Source organism: Hemitrygon akajei, chromosome 17 (genome assembly GCF_048418815.1).
Source record: "Hemitrygon akajei chromosome 17, sHemAka1.3, whole genome shotgun sequence".
In the NCBI taxonomy this organism is placed as follows: Eukaryota; Metazoa; Chordata; class Chondrichthyes; order Myliobatiformes; family Dasyatidae; genus Hemitrygon; species Hemitrygon akajei.
The window spans coordinates 2,972,481-2,996,380 of record NC_133140.1 but is presented as its reverse complement, the minus strand read 5'-3'; the positions used below and the strand labels follow the sequence as shown (position 1 = coordinate 2,996,380).

Here is a 23,900-nt window from a genome sequence, read left to right as displayed (position 1 = left end):
ACCGGAGGTCCCAACATAATTTTTTTTATTTTTAAACCAATATGTTGTTGATTTGCTCTTGTCTTTTGGATCAGTGTCTTGTTGCATTATCCAACTTCTATTAAGCTTCAGGTGATGGACTGCTACCCTGACACTCGCCTGTAATATGTCTTTTGATTTCATTGCTCCCTCAATGACTGCAAGCTGTCCAGGCCCTGAGCAGGAAAGCAGCCCCAGACCATGATGCTCCTTCCACCGTGTTTCACAGTTGAGATGAGGTTTTGGTGTTAGTGTGCAGTGCCCTTTTCCCCTCAAACATAGCAATGTACATTTCTGCCAAAAAGTTCAACTTTTGTCTAATCTATCCACAGAACATTGTCCCAGAAATGTTGTAGAACATCCTGGTGGCCTTTTGCACACTTGAAACATACAGCAATGTTTTTTGTTTGGAGAGCAGTGGTCTCCTCTGTAGTGGCCTTCCACGAACACCATTCTTGTTTAGTGTTTTTCTTATAGTGGACACATGAACAGAGACTTTAGCAAGTTCTTGAAATTTATGCAGGTCCTTTGCTGTTACCCTTGGGTTCTTTTTCACCACGTTCAGCATTGCATGCTATGTTGTTGATGTGATCTTTGCAGGGTGTCCATTCCTAGGAAGATCATCAACAGTACTGAGTTTCATCCATTTGTATACAGTTTCTCTTACTGTAGACTGATGTGCACTCAGGTCTTTAGAAAAGGTTGTGTAGCCTTTTCTAGCTTCATGCAACTCTACATTTCTTTTTCTAAGGACCAGTGGAAGTTGTTGGATTGAGGCATGGTGCACAGAGATCTTTCTTGAGAAGAGCAGGCTCTGTCGGTAACTAGACTTCCTGTGTCATTTTCATAGGGCAGGGCACCTCTACAACACACACCTCCAATCTCATCTCATTGATTGAATTTGATCCCTTATTCATATAAGCTCTGAAATGAGCACAGTTAGTGAGAACACAAAATAAATGCTATAAAATGTAGGGTTGCAGGACATGCCAACAGGGTAGGCTGATGGATGTTAATGGAGAGAATCAAAACTGAGCCAGTATCACAGATGGGTGATTTGGCTTATTCGAATGCTGGTGGAGTAAGCAGGTAACCTGAAGTTGTTGGATTTGATACTGAGTTGAGGATGCTCCATCATGTCTAGGCAGAAGAAGATAAGCTGTTGGTCAAATTAGCCTTATAGTGTAAGAAAACACAGACATATTTGAGTGGGATGGTGAATTAAAGTGACACTAAATGCCTACACAATATTTAAAATATTAAGAATCAACCTACAATGAACTAAAATCAGGATTTAAATAGCATTTCTTACTCAGTTCATCATGATGAGCCTTTTAAACAAACCCTTGTTAGTGACTGAGGCTTAGAGTAGTTAATCCTACATACCAAGGGCACATAAAAAATAACCATATTTGCCAAAGTAACCAGAGATCAGCTCTGCTTGGTAGCAGGTACCAACTGCAGACATTTCGCTCACATCTTTTCATTGAGTCATTGAATGTTTGAGCTCTGGATTATTTCTTTCTTTTCTTTTCCAATCTTTTATTAATATCAAAATAGTAAATATAACATAGTATTGCTACACAGTTATTGGGATTACATTGTTAATTGTTACATATAAAAAATATATAATCAGTTAATACAAGGGTAATAAACCTCCCAAAATTGTTCAAATACAAATATAGTATACATTAAAAAAGGATTAACATATCCAAAAAGAAGAAAAAAAGAAAAAAATTTACCCCCCAAAAACGCTAATCTAAACAATACTAACCAAAAGCTAAGCAAATTAAAAGAACATGAGCTGTTTGTAACATCAAAGAAGAACCATTAGTGTCATCAACTCCGAACCCCTCTGCATATATTAAAACATGAGAATAGGTTTGGAAAAAGGTCAAATCACATCATATGAAAGTGTTGAATAAAAGACTTCCAAGTCTTTTCAAATTTAATGGATGGATCATATATAACACTTCTGATTTTTTTCTAAGTTTAAAAATAACACAGTTTGAGAGAACCAATGAAATGTGGTGGGAGGATTAATCTCTTTCCAATTCAGCAAAATAGATCCTTTAGCCATTAATGTAAGAAATGCAATCATCTGACGCGCTGAAGAGGTTAAGTCTTGTGGTTCTATCATTGGTAAACCAAATATTGCAGTAATAGGATGAGGTTGTAAGTCAATATTCAATACAGTTGAAATAATATCAGAAATATCTTCCCAATATTTTTTCAAAGAGGAACATGGCCAAAACATATGGTTTAAAGAGGCTGTCTCAGAATGTCATCTATCACACACTGGACTTATATGAAAATAATAAGCTAATCTATCCTTAAACATATGGGCTCTGTGGACTACTTTAAATTGTATCAACGAATGTTTTGCACATATAAAGGATGAATTAACTAATTGAAGAATTTTTTCCCATTTTTGAATAGGTAAAGTAAGCTTAAGTTCCCTTTCCCAATCATTTTTAATTTTATTAGATACATCTAAACAGATTTTCATAATTATATTGTAGATAGTTACTATTGCACCTTTCTGAAAAGGGTTTAAATCTAAAATTTTTTTCCAAACTATCCATAGAATATAGTTTTGGGAAAGTAGGAAGAACAGTATTTAAAAAGTTTCTAACCTGTAAATAATCGAAAGAAATAGGATCAAGGTAAATTATATTTGTTAGCTAATTGTTCAAAGGACATGAGACAATTATCCAAAAATAAATCAAAAATCATAATATACCTTTAGTTTTCCAAGTCAAATAGGCTTGGTCCGTAATAGAGGGATAAAAAAAAATTTAGATGCAATAGAACTTGCTAAAATAAATTGATTCAACCCAAAAAATTTCCGAAATTGAAACCATATTTGTTAAGTGTATTTAACTATTGGATTATCCAAATGTTTATACAATTTAGAAAGAGCAAAGGAAAGCGAAGTCCCTAGAATAGAACCCAGTGAAAACCCTTGTACAGACTTACATTCGAGATTTACCCAATAAGGACTTGAAGTTGTATCCAAGTCCCATAGCCAAAATTTCAAATAGTGGATATTATTAATTGCCCAATAATAAAATCTAAAATTCAGCAGTGCCAGACCACCCTCCTTTTTAGACTTCTGTATCTTTTACCTAGCCTTGGATTTTTATTCTGCCAAATATATGAAGAAATTTTAGAATCAACACTATCAAAAAAAAGATTTCAAAATAAAAATTGGTACCGCTTGAAATAGATATAAAAATTTAGGTAATATAATCATCTCGATAGCATTGATCTGACCTATCAATAACAAAGACATTGGTGACCAATAGGTAAATACGTAAATGTTTAATCTGATCAATTAAAGGTAAAAAATTAGCCTTAAATAAATCCTTATTTTTTTTTGTAATTTTAACCCCTAAATATATAAAATAGTCAGTAACCAATCTAAAAGGTAAATGTCCATAAATTGGAACCTGCATATTTAGAGGAAACAGTTTGCTCTTATTAAGGTTTAGTTTGTAACCCGAAAAATTACTAAACTGAGCCAACAAAGATAAGACTGCAGGGATAGATTCTTCAGGATTAGAAGTATATAATAATAAATCATCTGCATGTAATGATAGTTTATGTATCTCATTCCCACGGGTAATACCAAAAATACTAGGTGATTCTCAAATAGCAATTGCTAAAGGTTCCAGAGCAATATCAAATAGTAATGGACTAAGAGGTCAACCTTGCCTGGTGCCCCGAAATAAATGAAAAAGGGAGATCTTTGATTACCAGTAATAACCAAAGCTACTGGGGTATGATATATCAATTTAATCCAAGATATAGTGCTCGCTTCGGCAGCACATATACTAAAATTGGAACGACAAAGAGAAGATTAGCATGGCCCCTGCGCAAGGTTGACACGCAAATTCGTGAAGTGTTCCATATTTTTAAAAAAATCCAAGATATAACTGTCAAACTGAAATTAAAATTCTCGAGCACAGTAAATAGATATGGCCATTCAACTCTGTCAAAGGCTATCTCAGCATCTAATGAAATTACACATTCTGGAATATTACGTGATGGAGTGTAAACAATATTCATTAATCTCCTAACATTAAAAGAAGAGTAACGGTTTTTAATAAATCCAGTTTGATCCACGGATATAATTCGAGGTAACACCTTCTCCAACCTAGTCGCCAATATCTTAGAAAAAAATCTTAGAATCTACATTCAACAAAGATATTGGTCTATATGATGCACAATCAGTAGGATCTTTTTTTTTAATTAAAGAAGTGGAAGCCCTATAAAATGATTGTGGTAATTTACCTAATCTAATTGCTTCTTTAAAATCTCTACCTAACCAAGGAGAGAGAATAGAAGAAATACACTTAAAGAATTCAACTGTATTACCATCTGGACCTGGTGCTTTACCAGAATTCATTGAAGAAATAACAACTTTTATTTCATCATCTGTAAAGGGAGTTTCTAGTATTAAACGTTCTTTGGTTGATAGTTTCGGAAAATTCAATTTCCTTAAAAAGTCATACATGAAATTAGGATCATTGGGAAATTCAGAGTTATATAAAGAGGTATAAAACTCTTGAAAAGATTTGTTTATTTCATCATGATTAACTGTCAAATTATCATCATGTTTACGAATCTTAATAATTTGGCGTTTAACCGAGGCAGTTTTCAGGTGATTAGCTAATAATTGACCCGATTTATCATGATGTATATAAAACTCACTTCTAGTTTTCATTAATTGATTTTCAATCAAGGATGTAAGTAATAAATTATGTTCCATTTGAAGCTCGACTCTTTGTTTATAAAGCTCCTTACTAGGAGCGATGGAATATTTCTTAACAATTTCTTTAATCTTATCAACCAATAATAATGTTTCATTCTTAATATGTTTCCTCATACCAACAGAATAGGAAATTAATCTGACCTCGGATATATGCCTTAAAAGTGTCCCAAAGTGTCCCGTTGGAAATTTCTTCCGTAACATTAGTTGAAAAAAAGAAATCGATCTATTCCTTCATAAACTTAACAAAATCCGAGTCTTGAAACAGATTAGAATTAAATCGCCATTGTTTAATACTAGGAGCTGTATCCATTAATTTGTTAAAAAGTTTCATTGGAGCATGATCAGAAATGGCAATAATGTCATAGTTACAATCAATCACAGATGGGATGAGACGAGAGTCAATAAAAAAGTAATCAATTCTAGAGTAAGAATGGTAAACGTGAAAAGAATGAAAACACTTCATCCTTGGGGTGTTGAAATCTCCAAATATTGAAAATTTCAGTATCATTCATGAAGGAGTTGATAAGAGTAGCCAACTTGTTTGGTAAGGCTTGAGTAGATATAGATCTATCCATCAAGGGATTCAAACAACAATTAAAATCACCACCCATTATCAGCATATATTCATTTAGATCAGGGAAAGCAGTAAATAAATTCTTTAAAAATTCAGGATAATCCACATTTGGAGCGTAAACATTAGCCATAACCACTTTTTTATTAAAAAGTAACCCAGTAATAAACAAAAAATTGCCTTTTGGGTCCAAAACAGTATCATGATAAACAAATGTAATTGAGGAATCTATAAAAATTGAAACTCCTCTCTCTTTAGCATGCGAATTCGAATAAAACTGTTGTTCCTTCCAAAACCTGAAAAAACACTGATTATCCTCTTTCCTCACATGAGTTTCTTGTACAAAAATAATACGAGCATTCAGTCTTTGGAATACTTTAAAAGTCTTCTTCCGTTTAATCGGATGGTTTAAACCATTTGTTTTCCAAGAGACAAAATTAATAATCTGAGCCATAATTTCATAGAATCAACCCTTTGGTGTGCAAAGAGTTAACCATAATGCAAACTCATGAATCTGGAAGAGGAGCAAAAGTTTGGGGAGGAACCGGAGGTGATGACACTGCAGACATGTTTGTAGTCTAAGTCAGCCCAAATGAGAAAAATAAAAATAATATAGAAAATCCCCCACCCACCACCTGCAAAGACCTAAAAGTAAGCCTAAAGAAGGCCAGAAAGAGAAATTACACTAAGTCTACCCCCGTTTCTCCAGAAGGCAACTCCAAAAATATATGTTAAAGAAAGACCACCTGAAATCCAAAAAAAATTAAGAATTATACTATAACAATCTTCATAAAGTGGTTTCTAAAAAAGGGAAAAAGAGTAAACGTCAGCATATTATTAATCGGTAATAAAACATAAACAACTGAAAATAACACTTCAAAAAACAAAAACGCATTATGGGAAGAAGAAGGCGAAAAAAGAAATAGCGAAGTAAAAGAACAAGAGAAAATATGAGATAAGAAAATCGAACCGCCATCTTGATTATACGAAACAGAAAGAAAAATCCACCGTCAGATCACTAATCAAAATGTCAAAAATCAGATAATTTTAAAAAATTAGGAAAATTAAAAGGAAAAAAAAGACGAGTACATCAACCAAAAAAAACTATAGTTAAAATATACCAGTAACCACAGACGAGCTTAAACTTATTAAGATCGAACTTCATAGGAAAATTGTAGGCTTTGAAAAAAGGCACATAAGTACAGAGCCAGGACTACAAAACCATAGATTGATTAAAACTGAGTGTCCGAAACAGATGGATAATGTTCATCCAAGAAACTTCGAGTTGCACTCGTAGAGAGGAAGAAATGGCGTCATCCTTCTGAAGGGGAAATTCTGAATCATGCAGGATATAATAACGCTGGTTTGAGACCCTTTTCATAATATTCCGACATCAAAGATTTACAAGCCTGCCGTGCCTTCATCACTTCTGGGCTATAATCCTCCACGAGACGGAATTGATAATTTTGAAATTTAATCATACCTTGCCGATGAGTAATGTGGATAAGATGTTCTTTAACATGCACGTAATGAAACCAGACAATCACTGCTCGGGGTCTGGACCCGGGGACAGGTCTTCGAGGAAAGGAGCAGTGGGCGCGGTCAAGTAATGGAGGGTTGTTTGGGAGTTCAGAGGTAAACGCATCCTTTAAAAGTTGAGAAAAGAATTTCAAAGGGTCCCCTTTCTCGACATCTTCGGGGAGACTGATTATGCGTAGATTCTGTCTTCTTGATCGATTTTCAAGATCGATGATCTTGGATTTAAAACTCTCCAACTGTTTAACTGTCGAAGACAGAGTTTGTTCCAAGCAATCAATTTTCTGATCTTTCTTCCGAGCTTCATCCTGTGGTTCTGTGATTTTGGATTGTTGTTGTTTAACTGCGTGACCAAGCGCATCCAAAGAATCCTGGAGTGCCTTAAAATCTTCTTTAATATTTTGGTGTAGTTTAATAGATTTGCATTTAAAATTGTACCATAAGTTAATTTAGTATGCTCAGGTTCACCTCTTTTCTTCTTATCGTTACCATTGGTGTCTTTCCCGTCTTTTGAATCTGGCCCTTTAGATCTTGTACTCATTGTACTCATTTCTGTGCTAATTTCTTCAAAAATTCACAATTAAAACTCGAAAAAAAAACTTCAAAAATAAAAATCTTCTAGTGTAGATAAAAAAAATAGATTAAATAAGGGTGATCATAGGTTAAAAAAATAACAGTAATGGAGAGAAGCCAAATCAAACCTCACTCCATGAGCGCCTAGTGGAGAACCCTGGTTTATTTCTTATCTTCAAATTATTATTTGAAATTAGAACTTAGTATTAATAAACTATTTGTCATGAAGGCTTTGTGCCAGCGAAGACTGGAATATTTGGAGCTTGCAAAAATGTTGTCAGAGCTGATTTTGGAGTGGTGGAGGTTGGTGAACTTTTCAGATTGGATCAGTGAGGTTGATTACAGTCTTTGAAGAGAGTGGAAGACAGACAAATGAAGGCTGCCATTATATTCCAGCAAACACGAGGAAATTTGCAGATGCTGAAATTCAAACAACACACACACAAAACGCTGGTGGAACACAGCAGGCCAGGCAGCATCTATAAGGAGAAACACTGTCAACGTTTCAGGCCGAGACCCTGGCCTGCTGTGTTTCACCAGCATTTTGTGTGTGTTGTTTGACATTATATTCCTTCCACTTGTTCCCTCAATATTCCAAACTTGGACAACTATAGTTGAAGCTGGGTTGGGTGTGAAGCAGTAAAAAATTTCCACCAAGCCGTGTGTTGTCTACTGCAGCACCCTTTTTGCTGAGGAAAGAATTTGGGGGAAAATTTGTGATTTGTGTCTGTGAAAAGGAGTTCAGAGTTTCTAAGTTAAATACCTGAATCTTAGGCTGTAAAGTTCGACTTCACACCGTGTTCCAATTCCAACCTCTCTCCTTCCGAACGCTCTGCTCTCCACTCCCTCTGCACCAATCCCAACCTCACTATAAAACCCGCAGATAAGGGGGGAGCTGTTGTAGTCTGGCATACTGACCTCTACCTGGCCGAGGCACAGCAACAACTCTCTGATACCTCTTCTTATTTACCCCATGATCATGACCCCACTAAGGAGCACCAGACCACTGTCTCCTATACCATCACCAACCTTATCAGTTCTGGTGATCTCCCATCCACTGCCACCAACCTCATAGTTCCCACACCCCGCACTTCCCGTTTCTACCTCCTACCCAAGATCCACAAACCTGCCTGTACAGGTAGACCCATTGTCTCAGATGCTCCTGCCCCACCGAACTTGTTCAATCCCTTCCCACCTGTTTGACACTTCTCACACTTTGAATTTTTTGAATGATTTTAAGTTCTCTAGCCCCCACCGCCTTATTTTCACCATGGACGTCCCGTCCCTATATACCTCCATCCCCCACCAGGAAGGTCTCAAAGCTCTCCGTTTCTTTTTGGATTCCAGACCTAACCAATTCCCCTCTACCACCGCTCTCCTCCGTCTAGCGGAATTAGTTCTTACTCTCAATAATTTCTCCTTTGGCTTCTCCCACTTCCTGCAAACCAAAGGTGTGGCCATGGGCACCCGCATGGGTCCCAGATATGCCTGCCTTTTTGTTGGCTTTGTGGAACAGTCCATGTTCCAAGCCTATACGGGTATCCATCCCCCTCTTCTCCTTTGCTACATCGATGACTGCATTGGCGCTGCCTCCTGCATGCATGCTGAGCTTGTTGACTTCATTAACTTTGCCTCCAACTTTCACCCTGCCCTCAAATTTACCTGGTCCATTTCTGACACCTCCCTCCCCGTTCTTGATCTTTCTGCCTCCATCTCTGGAGATGGCTTATCTACTGATATCTACTATAAGCCTACAGACTCTCACAGCTACCTGGACCATTCCTCTTCCCACCCTGTCTCTTGCAAAAATGCTATCCCCTTCTCACAATTCCACCGCCTCCACCGCATCTGCTCTCAGGATGAGGCTTTTCATTCCAGGACGAAGGAGATGTCTTCCTTTTTTAAACAAAGGGGCCTCCCTTCTTCCACCATCAACTCTGCTCTCAAACGCATCTCTCCCGTTTCCCGCACATCTGCCCTCTCCCCATCCGCCCACCACCCCACTCAGGATAGGGTTCCCCTTGTCCTCACCTACCACCCCACCAGCCTCCAGGTCTAACATATAATTCTCCGTAACTTCTGCCACCTCCAACGGGATCCCACTACCAATCACATCTTTCCCTCCCCCACCTTTCTGCTTCTCACAGGAATCGCTCCCTATGTGACTCCCATGTCCATTCGTCCCTCCCATCCCTTCCCATCGATCTCTTCCCTGGCACTTATCCTTGTAAACGGAACAAGTGCTACACCTGCCCTTACACTTCCTCCCTCACCACCATTCAGGGCCCCAGACAGTCCTTCCAGGTGAGGCGACACTTCACCTGTGAGTCGGCTGGTGTAGTATACTGCGTCCGGTGCTCCCGGTGTGGCCTTTTATATATTGGTGAGACCAATGCTGACTGGGAGATCGTTTCGCTGAACACCTACGCTCTGTCCGCCAGAGAAAACAGAATCTCCCAGTGGCCACACATTTTAATTCCACGTCCCATTCCCATTCTGATATGTCTATCCATGGCCTCCTCTACTGTCAAGATGAAGCTGCACTCAGGTTGGAGGAACAACACCTTATATTCCGTCTGGGTAGCCTCCAACCTGATGGCATTAACATTGACTTCTCTAACTTCTGTTAATGCCCCTCCTCCCCTTCTTACCCCATCCCTGATATAGTTAGTTTCCCCCCTCCTTTTTTTCCCCTCTGCCCAGCACTCTGTCTGTTCTCCATCTCCCTCTGATGCTCCCCTCTCTCTTTCTTCCTAGGCCTCCTGCCCCATGATCCTTTCCCTTCTCTAGCTGTGTATCCCTTTTGCCAATCACCTTTCTGGCTCTCAGCTTCACCCCACCCCCTCCGGTCTTCTCCTATCATTTTGCATTTTCCCCTCCCCCCACTACTTTCAAATCTCTTACCATCTTTCCTTTCAGTTAGTCCTGACGAAGGGTCTCGGCCCAAAACGTCGACAGCGCTTCTCCTTATAGATGCTGCCTGGCCTGCTGCGTTCCACCAGCATTTTGTGTGTGTTGCTGTAAAGTTTACTGTTTGATTTTCATGAGCGAGTTTTACAGTGGCCTCTATCAACTCATAAACTTTATGGATTAAGTTTTGAAATAACATGGCATTTTCCAGGTATTAGGGTATTTGTGAGCAGAAAAGTGCCGGCAGAAACAACTGTAAACTATAGCAGGCAAATAATACTAATGAAAGTTCAGACTTTTGGCAGTTGTTTTGGGAACACTTTAAAATGATGAGTCTTGTTTGTGGTTACCTGCTGAATGCCTAATAAATTAATGTTGTATATGATGAGGTTAATGATAGGATGCTAAAATGTGCCACATTTAAACATGAACAATTAATTTTAAGCAGTGAATATTTTAGCATTGTTGGAGGCATTGAAAAGCTATAGATGTTGTAAGCTTGGAGCAATGCAAACAGTGCTGAAGAAACTCAGTGGGTCATGCAGCATCTGTGGAGGGATGTAAGCACTCATTGTTTCGGTTGAGATTCTTCATTTGGACTGGAAGGAAAGAGGGGAAGAAGGCAGTATAACAAGGTATGGGAAGAAGGGATGTGGTAGGTAGATGTAGGTGAGGGAGTAGGAGAGTGGGAATAATGTAAGAAGTTGGAGGTTGATAGATAAAGTAACAAAGGGCAGAAGTAGATGGAATCTGATAGGAGAGGATATTGCACCATGGAATACAGATAGTCCCCGAGTTACGAACATCCGACTTACGGACAACTCGTATTTACGAACCAAGGAAGGAGAATGCTGTCCACCATTTTAAGTTGGTTCGCGATGCCATCCGTCATTTTAAGACATTGCCATTGACACTGTGTTGAGTGTTTAACTTTGTATTTGGCGTAAAATTTTCTTAGTAAGATTCACCCTGCCCCCCCCCCCCCCCCCCCCGTTCCGGTTGGCTGGTGGCGCAGTGAGATCAGCGAGTTCGATCCAGTGACAGACCGCTCCCATGCCGGGTTGATGTCGATCCAGTGACTCCGGTACCATCTGTGCCGGGTTGATGTCGAGCTCGTAACTTGACCTCATAAAAAAAACACTACCACCTCCAGTTTAAATACCTATGCGGAATATCGTGGAGGATCAAATACCCAAACCCAGCACAGCCCCCACTTGTCCCATTTAGCCTGCCTCAGTGTGGTGGTCCTTAGGACCCAGCGGACCTCGGGAGCCGGCGGAGGTCGGGACCCGCCACCCGCAATGTTTCTGTTCCATTGATGGGAAGTGATCGCGATTGAAAATAAAGTGGAAATAATAAAGCGTTTGGAAAGAGGTGAAATGCCATCAGTCATTGGAGAGGTGTTAGGCTACAGGCGGTCAACGATTGGAACAATTTTAAAGGATAACGGATAAAGTGAGAATAATGGAGCATGTGAAAGGCGCTGCCCCGATTAAAGGTACAATTATTACTAAGCAACGCAGTGGTTTAATTATTGGAATACATACGTTTCTTAAGTGTTTTATATGCATAGAAAGGTAAAATATATACTAAGACAAACATTTGACTAACTTACGCTAAATAATACCAGATATACTTGTTCCGACTTCCGTACAAATCCAACTTAACGACAGACTCAGGAACGGAACTCGTATGTAACCCGGGGACTGCCTGTATTGGTATATTCCTGTCACATGTACTGAGATAATGTTTTCTTTTAATGCCATGTGCAATTACATTGAGGTAGTACAAAAAAACAGCATAATACAGAATATGCTCTTGAATCTCGTAATAATGCATCTCCCTAGAGCAGGGGTTTAGATGGAGTGCAGTTTGTTAGGTGTTTTCAAGAAGGTTTCTTGACACAATATGTAAATAAGCCTACAAGAGGAGAGACTACTTGATTTGGTATTGGGAAATGAACCTGGCCAGGTGTCAGATCTCTCAGTGGGAGAGCATTTTGGAGATAGTGATGACAATTCTATCTCCTTTACACTAGCATTGGAGAGAGATAGGAACAGACAAGTTAGAAAACCATTTAATTGGAGTAAGGGGAATTAGGAGGGTATCAGGCAGGAACTTGGAAGCTTAAATTGGGAGCAGATGTTCTCAGGGAAAGTTACAGAAGAAATGTGGCAAATGCTCAGGGGATATTTGTGTGGAGTTCTGTATAGGTACATTCCAATGAGACAGGGAAGTTATGGTAGGGTACAGGAACCGTGGCGTACAAAGGCTGTAGTAAATCTAGTCAAAAAGAAAAGAAAAGCTTATGAAAGGTTCAGAGAGCTAGGTAATGTTAGAGATTTAGAAGATTATAAGGCTAACAGGAAGGAGCTTAAGAAGGAAATTAGGAAAGCCAGAAGGGTCCATGAGAAGGCCTTGGTGAGCAGGATTAAGGAAAACCCAAGCCATTCCACAAGTATGTGAAGAGCATGAGGATAAGACGTGAAAGAATAGGACCTGTCAAGTGTGACAGTGGGAAAGTGTGTATGGAACTAGAGGAAATAGCAGAGGTACTTAATGAATACTTCAGTATTCACTATGGACAGGATCTTGGTGATTGTAGTGATGACTTGCAGCAGGCTGAAAAGCTTGAGTATGTAGATAATAAGAAAGAGGATGTTCCGGAGCTTTTGAAAAGCATCAAATTGGATAAGTCACCGGGACCAGATCAGATGTACCCCAGGCTACTGTGGGAGGCGAGGGAGGAGCTTGCTGAGCCTCTGGCAATGATCTTTGAATCATCAATGGGGACAGGAGATGTTCTGGAGGATTGGAGGGTTGCGGGTATTGTTCCCTTATTCAAGAAAGGGAGTAGAGATAACCCAGGAAATTATAGACCAGTGAGTCTTACCTCAGTGGTTGTTAAGTTGATGGAGAAGATCCTGAGAGGCAGGATTTATGAACATTTGGAGAGGTATAATATGATTAGGTATAGTCAGCATGACTTTGTCAAGGGCAGGTCGTGCCATACGAGCCTGATTGAATTTTTTGAGGATGTGATTAAACACATTGATGAAGGAAGAGCAGTAGATGTAGTGTATATGGATTTCAGCAAGGCATTTGATAAGTTACCCCATCCAAGGCTTATTGAGAAAGTAAGGGGGCATGGGATCCAAGGGGATATTGCTTTGTGGATCTAGAACTGACTTGCCCACGGAAGGCAAAGAGTGGTTGTAGACGGATCATATTCTGCATGGAGGTTGGTGACCTGTGTGTGCCTCAGGGATCTGTTCTAGGACCCTTACTCTTCGTGATTTTTATAAATGACCTGGATAAGGAAGTGGAGGGATGGGTTAGTAAGTTTGCTGTTGACACAAAGGTTGGGGGCGTTGTGGATAGTGTGGAGGGCTGTCAGAGGTCAGAGCAGGACATCGATAGAATGCAAAACTGGGCTGAGAAGTGGCAGATGGAGTTCAATCCAGGTAAGTGTGAAATGGTTCATTTTGGTAGGTCAAATATGATGGCAGAATATAGCATTAATGGTAAGACTCTTGGCAGTGTGGAGGATCAGAGGGATTTTGGGGTCCGAGTCCTTAGGACGCTCAAAGCAAGGCATATGGTGTATTGGCCTTCATCAATCGTGGGATTGAGTTTAGGAGCCAAGAGGTAATGTTGAAGCTATATAGGACCATGGTCAGACCCCACTTGGAGTACTGTGCTCAGTTCTGGTCACCTCATGTGAGAGCTGAAGCCATAAATTAAGATGTGCGTTTCTGAAAGAGGTTGGGGGGGTCAGTGCAGTAAACAAATGTGATTTAATTATGTCTGATAAGCAGGAATGCAGAAGCCCTGATGAGATTAATTGCTTGTGGAATCATTGAAGTCCTGAGATATGGACTATTGTTTTACAGAAATGTGTAAAAAAACAACTCCAAATATGGAATGGGATAAGACTATGTACCTCCCGAGTCAGGGAGGGGAGGAGTAAGGAAGAAGGATAAAACCTGTTGCCCTGTAAGGTTCGGGGTTCCCTTCTCTGAAGGCACCCAGCTCTGCAGAACTGTTAATAAACTTTGTTTCCTTGAATTTGTCTCGTGGCCATTATTCGGGAACATGGCTCGTTTCTGACAACTTGGGGGCTCGTCCGGGATCCACACTCCGGCCGTGAGTGGGGCAAGGAAGGACATCGGAGAAGGTGCACTCTGCCGAGTTCGGCAGTCCCTGATTCCTTGTTCGTCGCCCCGCGCGGCTTGAGCGAGTGATATCCGGCAGACTCAAGGAAGCAAAGAGGGGTTGTCGAGGCAGTCGAGACAGTGAGCGATCGAGTAATTTCTGTGCACAGGACCCAGGTAAGAGATCCTGCAGTGACGTGGTACACGAGAATTGTGGTACTACGGGGTTACCCTGCAGGTGGATCCAGCAGAGACGTAGTGCACGAGAATTGTGGAACCACGGGGTAGCCTGCGTGTGGATTCCTGGGCGATCGCGGGAATACAGGTTCCAGAATTGGACAGGAGTGATCGAGCTAGGTGGGTCACATTCAAATTAAATTCCTGCAGTGACGTGGTGCGCAAGGAGTGCGGAACCACGGGGTAGCCTGCGGGTGGATAGGAACCAGGCAAGTCCTTGAGATGGGAAATAAGGGGTCTAAGAGAGAAAAGAGTAAAGGAAATCCAGGCGCCAACGATGAAAAATACCCCGGGGTCCCTCCTGATAGTCCCTTAGGTCTCATGTTTGACGACTGGGGAAGTGGGAGGTTAAAGGGAAAATCAAAGGAAAGGATGATACAGTACTGTGAATTGTGGTCCCGCCAACCAATCCAAGGGACAGCCGTTTGGTGGCCGAGACTTGGATCCAATGAAGATTGGGTCGAACAGGCTCTAAATATATATGTAAACTCAAAACCTAACGTAAAACAAGAAGAAATCGATTATGCTTTTTGCTGGATGCCCGGCCCCCAAGTGACCACGAAAAGCTTTAAGGTGGAAACCAGAGCAGAGGAAGATAAAAGAAGAAATAAGTGGGAGGTATTGGATAATTTACCGCCTCCATACATACCTCCGGCGCCTCCAACGGCACCCGTTATGGGAGCAGAGGGAGAAGATAATATGGCGGCAGTAGGGAGGAGAGTCGGCACCGAGCAAGGTGATGACGAAGTAGAGGAGGTAGGGCAAAAATCTGACCAAGAAAACAAAAGAGAGACTAGGGCGGAGAGGAAAAGGAAAGAAAACCAAGAGATGAAGAAAGAGGGCGAAGAAACAAAAATGTGTCCCCTCCGAGAAGTCCCAATGGGAGGGGCACAAGGGGGAACAGGTTACGTGAACGTTCCCCTGACGAGTACAGAGGTACGGACCTTTAAGAAAGAGATGAAAAATCTGTTAGAAGATCCTATGGGCCTTGCGGAACAATTGGACCAATTCCTGGGACCAAATACCTACACCTGGGATGAAATGTACTCAATAATGGGGACCCTATTCTCTGCACAAGAAAGGCAAATGATAAGACAAGCTGCAATAGCAGTCTGGGAAAGGGAGAAGCCCCAGGATGGACCAGGTGAACAAAAATTCCCATTAGTAGACCCACGATGGGATAAGCAATCGGAGGACGGAAGGAGGAATATGCGATATGTACGCGAATACATGATAAAAGGGATACGACAGGCTGTGCCAAAGGGATACAACTTCACTAAGGCCTTTGGAAGTCACCAGAACCCCGATGAAACCCCGTCAGATTTCCTGGATAGGATTCGGAAAAATATGCAACAATACGCAGGAGTAGACCCAGAGACAGAGGTGGGACAACAACTAATTCGAGTAGAGCTTGTGTCCAAAGCCTGGCCGGACATTAGGAAAAAGCTGGAGAAAATGGAAGATTGGAACAGCAAGCCCTTGAGTGAATTACTCCGTGAGGCTCAGAAGGTCTTTGTCAGGAGGGACGAAGAGAAACAAAAGAAAGCAGCCAAGATAATGGTCCAGACGGTCCAACAGGTGACCGCAGACAAAAGAGAAAGAAGAGACCCATGGCCGGGACGAAGTGGCAGCCAAGATCGAAGTAGGGGACCCAGGAGGGCCCCTAGATGTTTTCACTGCAACGAAGAGGGACACTTAAGGCACGAGTGCCCCAGATACCGACGGGAAGTGCGCTCGTACGCCATGATGGAAGATGAAGACTAGGGAGGTCAGGGGTTCCACCCCTTGGGGATGAATTATCGGCAGGAACCCCTGGTAAATTTAAAAGTAGGTCCCCAAGGGTCAGATACAACCTTTATGGTAGATTCGGGTGCCGAAAGATCTAGCGTAATCCAGATACCTCCCGGCGCCCGAACTGGAACAAAGGTAATGGGGGTATCCGGTATCGGAGGAAAGACAATACAAGTGCCAATTGTGGACAATGTGGAAGTCGGATATGAAGATAGAGCAACCAGATGAGACCTCCTCCTGCTGCCCTCGGCAGGATTTAATCTATTAGGAAGAGATCTGCAAGTTCAATTGGGTATTGGAACAGTGCCAAGCAATGGAGAGATAATAGTAAAACTATTCGCATTAAAAGAGGAAGACGATCGGAAAATAGAGCCCGAGGTATGGTATAGAGAGGGAAACGGGAGGATTGAACATCAGCCCTTTACAGATTACCTTGTTACCGGACAGTCGCCCAGTGAGAAGGAAGCAGTACCCCATTGCGATGGAAGGAAGAAAAGGGCTGCAGCCGGTGATTGAGGGATTGATTGCTGACGGACTACTGGAGGAATGTATGTCACCATATAATACCCCAATACTCCCGGTGCGAAAGCCAGATTGGACTTATCGGATGGTACAAGACCTGCGGGGCCTAAATGCAGTAGTCCAAACCCGATACCCGGTAGTGCCCAACCCTTACACGCTGATGAGTAAGATCTCCCCTGACCATGAATGGTTCAGTGTAATAGATCTAAAAGACGCCTTCTGGAGTTGCCCGCTAGAAGAGAGCAGTCGTGACATGTTTGCGTTCGAATGGAAGTACCATACCCCGTGGCATCCCCAGAGTTCGGGAAGAGTAGAACGAATGAACAGCACCCTGAAGGCACAGCTAACCAAGTTGATGTTGGAAACCAAGCTACCATGGACCAAGTGTTTGCCGATCGTTCTCCTGAGAATACGAACTGCACCCCACAAGGATATAGGGATATCCCCATATGAGATGCTCTTTGGGCTGCCATATTGGAATAAGGTAGAGGGGTACCCCACGTTACAAGGGGGCGATATCTTTGTAAGGGACTATTTACTGGCATTATCCCGTTCCTTTGCAGAACTGCGGAAAAAGGGTCTCTTGGCCCAGACTCCGCCGCTCGACTTTGCTTTACATCAGATCGTGCCTGGAGATTGGGTTCTGGTGAAAACTTGGAAGCCAGAGAAGCTCCAACCGCAGTGGGAAGGCCCTTTCCAGGTCCTGCTCACGACTGAAGCTGCAGTTCGGACAAAAGAAAAAGGGTGGACACACGCATCCAGGGTAAAAGGACCGGTGAAGCCCGAAAGCCGCACTGAGTGGACCTGTGTTCCCGGTGAAGAACCGTTGGTAGTGAAGCTAAAAAGGCAGCAAAAATGAACTCTATGTGGACTGTAACATTATTGACTGTAATATATTTGATTCTGTATGTCGGGAAAATTGAAGGGAAATGTGACAAGTGCAGAACCGTGGTACGAGTGGGGCAGATGGTGTTCCCAGGATCCTTCGTATCCCACTCACATGTAAATGACCGTTGTTATGATAAAAGCAGAAGGGTGTTGGGAAAATGGTAAGCCGTACTATCAGGTCCATAATAAAGGCGGTTGGTGGCGAACAGTACTCTGGATGGTAGGAGGTGGATTAATGAGTTTGATGCTTTTACCCTGCCTCATTCCCTGTGTACAAGCACTAATAAGACGAAGTGTGTTACAACTTCAGGCAGTAGCGATATCCCAACATGGGACAAACGAGCTAAAACTTATGCTATTAAAGAAGAAAGTTGACCCTCCACGGGGGGCGGAGGAAGGACGGTGGGCCCCCTGGAAAGAGGAAAAATGCTAGCTGCTACGCACATCTTAAAAAGAAAAAGGGTGGAATCGTGAGAGCTGAAGCCATAAATTAAAATGTGCGTTTCTGAAAGAGGTTGGGGGGGTCGGTGCAGTAAACAAATGTGATTTAATTATGTCTGGGTTAAAGTCAGTAAACAAATGTGATTTAATTATGTCTGATAAGCAGGAATGCAGAAGCCCTGACGAGATTAATTGCTTGTGGAATCATTGAAATCCTGAGATATGGACTATTGTTTTACAGAAATGTGTAAAAAAACAACTCCAAATATGGAATGGGATAAGACTATGTACCTCCCGAGTCAGGGAGGGGAGGAGTAAGGAAGAAGGATAAAACCTGTTGCCCTGTAAGGTTCGGGGTTCCCTTCTCTGAAGGCACCCAGCTCTGCAGAACTGTTAATAAACTTTGTTTCCTTGAATTTGTCTTGAAGCCATTATTCGGGACCGTGGCTCGTTTCTGACACCTCACTACAGGAAGGATGTGGAAACCATAGAAGGGCTGCAGAGGAGATTTACAAGGTTGTTGCCTGGATTGGGGAGCATGCCTCGTGAAAACAGGTTGAGTTAACTTGGCCTTTACTCCTTGGAGCGACGGAGGATGAGAAGTGACCTGATAGAGGTGTATAAGGTGATGAGAGGCATTGATTGTTTGGATAGCCAGAGGCTTTTTCCCAGTGCTGAAATGGCTGTTACAAGAGGGCACAAGTTTAAAGTGCTTGGGAGTAGGTGCAGAGGAGATGTCAGGGGTGAGTTTTTTTTACGCAGTGAGTGGTGAGTGCGTGGAATGGACTGCTGGCAACGGTGGTGGAGGTGGATATGATAGGGTCTTTTAAGAGACTTTTGGATAGGTACATGGAGTTTAGAAAAATAGAAAGCTGTGGGTAACCTAGTAATTTCTAAGATAGGGACATGCTCGGCACAACTTTGTGGGCCAAAGGGCCTGTATTGTGCTGTAGGTTTTCTATGTTTCTAATTCAAAGTCATATAGTAAATAGTTTCCTCAGCTGGGTGTAAATTCTATAGATGCACAGAATAGGTAGAGTTTATGCTAAACTGAGAAGGTTGTAACCAACTCCAAGCATCTTGTCAACTGGTTCTTTGGAAAAGGGTGAATATGTGTTAGACATGGATAACCCCATTAAACCCATGCTTGACTGTTTTTGACTGCATTATCTTTCCTCCAACAGGTGAGTCGGGTCTTGGCAAATCAACATTGATCAATTCACTCTTTCTGTCAGAACTGTATTCTAAAGAATACCCCGGTCCATCACTCAGGATCAAGAAAACTGTACAGGTAATCAAAAAACTGGAGATGCTGAGTATTTGAAATAAAAACAATGTGCTGGAAATATTCAGCAGATCAGGTAACATCCGTGGCAAGTGAAACAGTTCTAATGAAGGGTCAGATTGAGACATTAATAATGCTGTCTGATCTTCCAGTATTTTCTGTTTTTAAAACTGTGCAAGAGATATGCTGCTGTCTCTGAGTTTTGCCTTCTACTGTGTATTTCATGAGTGTGTATTCACATCGAAAGGAAGTGGAAGTTTGTCACCACCTCCTCCATGGAGCTGGTCTCTCACCTTAGGTACATTCTCTCTTCTTTCCGCCTTTACAGCTTTGACATCCTTAAAGTGTGGTCCAAGAATTCAGTGTACTCATCCAGCATTCTTACCTTAATTAACAGAGTACAAGACCAAATATTTTAAGTTACCAAATTTCTCAGCTCCTACGTGCCTTTTGTATCATTGTGCTCATATTGCCCCTTTTTTGTCTTTTAATCAACGGATGTCATTTTGTGTTCTGTGTTAAATTGTGTCCATTTTGAGTTTGCCCCTTCCATGTAGTATTGTTTATGACCTCCTGAAGTTTATTGCAATTCTGCAGAGTACATTATGTGTAAGCTTTGATATTATGCCCTGTTTACCAACTCCAAATCAGCAATGTTATCAAAATACTAATGTAGCTACACTGGCTGATTAATTTGTCTGGATCCTTTCCTCGCCTTTCTGCAAATGGAAACAGCTCTTTGTCACATGTTTATTTTCCTTGTGACTAATGGTAGTGCAGATAGATGTTCACTGTTCAAGTTCAATTATCTTTCAGCTGTACATGAATACACCCAAACAAAACAGCATTACTCTGGGGACAAGATACAAAACATGCTACCAACAGTCATATACAGCACAAAGCACAAATAGCACTTATAAGATGGCAATAAAATACAGGCACACAAAAAATATATAGTTAAAGTCCCCGAGTCGATGAGTGTTGCAGCAGGCGGTAGTCAAACACATTACAACTTGTCTTTGGCTGAGCAAACTGGAGGGCAACACAGGTAGCATGGATGCTGTGCCATGCCACCTCCAGCATATATTCCAACACCTCTGTCCTCAAAGTTTGCAAGTAGGCAACATCACGGCTTGAGGATAGCCCTTGCTATGACTGAAGCCACGAGCTGTCCTGCTGTCGGTCTCACCATAAACTAGTGAATCAGAATTGTAACGTGTGTAACATTGTGTAACGTTCCACATTAGCTATGTGGTCATAAGAGTCTTGCGACCATAACAAAAGTAACTAAGACAATTAGTTGCTGTTAGATTGTACACCACCTTTGATATCTCTCTGTGGTAGGCATCAACATGTTCTGCACTAAGTCCAGCTTTTTCGGTTTCTCTGCCAATGAGCAACTTGCTGATGGGGAGACCTGCGTAACTTTAAGTTTTTAACGTTCAGCATAGTCTTGTGATCATACAAAAATGTTTTAAAAAGGGATTAACATCTTTGGTTGGCCCTGTAGAAGCCACTGTTACCAAGAGTGCCGCTATCCTACCAGATAATACACAATTTCACAGCAGCTCTGTGGAACTTAGATGTCAACCATGTCGTTGCTTAACTCGACCTATTGGTAATGCTTTTGGGTTTAACATTTTCTAATGCAGCTAGGGAAGTTTGACACAGCTGCTTCTGGTGGTACTGTAACCATATATTTCTACACTCATTGAACTGGATAATGGTATAGTGATTGATTTATCAGCTCATTATGCTAGAGCATAAGTTTCTGTGATTAATGGCCTTAAACAATTGGAATTGGTTTATTATTGTCACGTAGTGAGATACAGTAAAAAGATTGTCTTGTATACTGTTATACACATCAATCATTACACAGTACTTTGAGGTAGAACAAGGTAAAACAATAACAATGCAGGATAAAGCATAATAGCGACAGAGAAAGTGCAAGTAAACAAGGTGCAAGATTAATGAGGTAAGATTGTGAGGTGAAGAGTATTTTATCATACTAGGGAATTATTTAGTCTTAGAACAGCAGAATAGAATCTTACTTTGAGTCTGGTGGTATATGCTTTCAAGTTTTTGTCCCTTTTGCCCGATAGAACAGGGAAGGAGAGAGAATGTCATTAATACCCACTTTTTAGCTGCAAGATCTATTGGGGATTTGTCTCCACTGGGCAGTGATCACTCTTAATACTGTCATATGTGGCATATGGATTAGTGAGATTTTGGTTGATTGCCTCACTTTTTGATGGACACCTAATATAACAATTTTGTTTTTCCAGAACATGATGGACTTGATCAGTAGTGTTCTTTGGTAATCTCAATGAAAAGCATTGAATCTCCTGCTTAGGGAATGTTCTGTGTTCTTTGACAAAGGGCTCTGCTCTATCTGGTAAAATTGGAATTTCCCTGTACACAATCATTTGAATCCGATTTCTATTCCCGTTCTGACATATCGGCCATGACCTTGTGCTATGATGAAGCCACTCTCAGGATGGAGGAGGAACACCTCATATTCCATCTGGTTAGCCTCCAACCTGATGGTATAAACATCAGTTTCTCCTTCCGGTAAAATAATCTTTCCCTCTTTTTCTGTTCCCCACTCTGGCCTCTTAACCTCTTCTCATCTGCCAAGCATCCTCCTTCTTTCTCCCATGGTCCACTCACCTCTCCTATCAGATTCCTTCATCTCCATCCCTTTCTCACCCACCTGGCTTCATTATTACCTTCGAGGCATCCTTCTTCCCCACACCTCCACCTTTTTATTCTGGCATCTTCCCCCTTCCTTTCCAGTCCTGAAGAAGGTTCTTGTCTTCCAACGTCAACTAATTGTTCAATTCCATGGATGCTGCCTGGCCTACTGAGTTCCCTCATTTTGTGTATGTTGTTTTGAATTTCCAGAATTGACAAAATTTATTGTGTTTATATTTGGTGTTCTTGGTGCTTTCCTTGGTTTTTTCAAGTATTGTACAATCAATGTAGGATATGGAGTCATCACTAAAGACAGGCAGTTGGTGGTGATCAGCAAGAGGTTTCTTTGTCCATGACGGACCTAATTTCATGAGATGTTATAGGGACCCACTATTCCTGTTGTTAACTCCTAGGGCCACACCCTTTTGTTATATAGTGTTTGTCAGTGTGTGTCTGCTTGTGGAGATGTTCATGCTGTGTGTGTGTGTGGTGGAGAGCAATGTCTGATGTGTTTGGGTGGGTTGCTTGTATTTGTGCAGGGACCGGTAGTGCTGATGGGTTAGTCCATTGCAGGAAGTTGTCAGCTTTTCAAATTGCTTTTGTGTGGTCACCCTCACCTGACCCCTGACTTGTTAGAGCTTTAGTAGGTATTTTTAGTTTGGGCTTGTGTGTCTCTGAAAGCTCCAAAACTCACCACCTAAACAGCACGTGTGTGCGCTAACTCCGATTGGCTTCAGAATCCCATAATCGCCTGCCTATTCACTTTTATGTGTTCTTCTGCAGATTTGCCCTGCATTCTTCCTCATCGATTTGTCTGCAAAGGTTGCTTTAGTTGACCAATCTCCTGAGCGCTGTTTTTCTATGTTTCCAGGTTGAACATGCAAAAGTTCAAATCAAAGAAGGAGGAGTGCAACTTACGTTGACCATTGTCGACACCCCAGGGTTTGGAGATGCGGTGGACAATAGTAACTGGTACGTCAGGGTTTACTCCTTCCACCTCTTCCATCTTATGTAAACTGCACTCTTGGAAAGTTGCCTTATCACCCAGAGGAGTGATTGTGTCTTATCACTGATTGATGCTTTATCTGGTTTCCTTGCAGTTGGCAGCCGGTTGTGAATTACATCGACAGCAAGTTTGAAGATTTCCTGAACTCTGAGTCCCGTGTGAACCGGCGTCAGATGGCAGACACACGGGTGCACTGTTGCCTATACTTCATTGCACCCTCAGGACATGGGTGAGCCTTGGACAGGGCAGGATTAGGCACTATCTCACTGCTTCAACAACTCCCTGGGTCAGTGGATCATTCTTGGCCAGTGGCTGGAGAAGTGGTTATTGCAGATTGATGAGAAGTGACAGGATCAGTTTTGTAAGAGGGGACTAGTTTGGGAAGCTGTTGGGCCAGACCTCTAAGAGAGGGGATGCTGTGTTTTAAAATTAGATTGGAGGCTGAAAAATGTTGTAATTAATGCATATTAGTAGAATCATAGAGCACTACAGCATAG

At 41.7% G+C, this 23,900-nt stretch overlaps 1 protein-coding gene and 1 non-coding gene across 3 annotated transcripts in view; both read left to right on the top strand.

Moving 5' to 3' along the window:
- The window catches only part of LOC140740441 (septin-7-like), a 103,532-nt gene that overhangs the window by 22,625 nt on the left and 57,007 nt on the right, over positions 1-23,900 (top strand). For both annotated transcript variants that reach the window (XM_073069575.1, XM_073069574.1), the window contains exons 3-5: positions 19,603-19,709; positions 23,269-23,369; positions 23,498-23,632. In XM_073069575.1, coding sequence (XP_072925676.1) covers positions 19,603-19,709; positions 23,269-23,369; positions 23,498-23,632 — 343 coding nt within the window. The remainder of the gene's footprint in view (positions 1-19,602; positions 19,710-23,268; positions 23,370-23,497; positions 23,633-23,900) is intronic.
- Positions 3,831-3,937, top strand: LOC140741017 (U6 spliceosomal RNA). Its single transcript, XR_012101992.1, has one exon. It is a non-coding gene; the product is annotated as a U6 spliceosomal RNA (small nuclear RNA).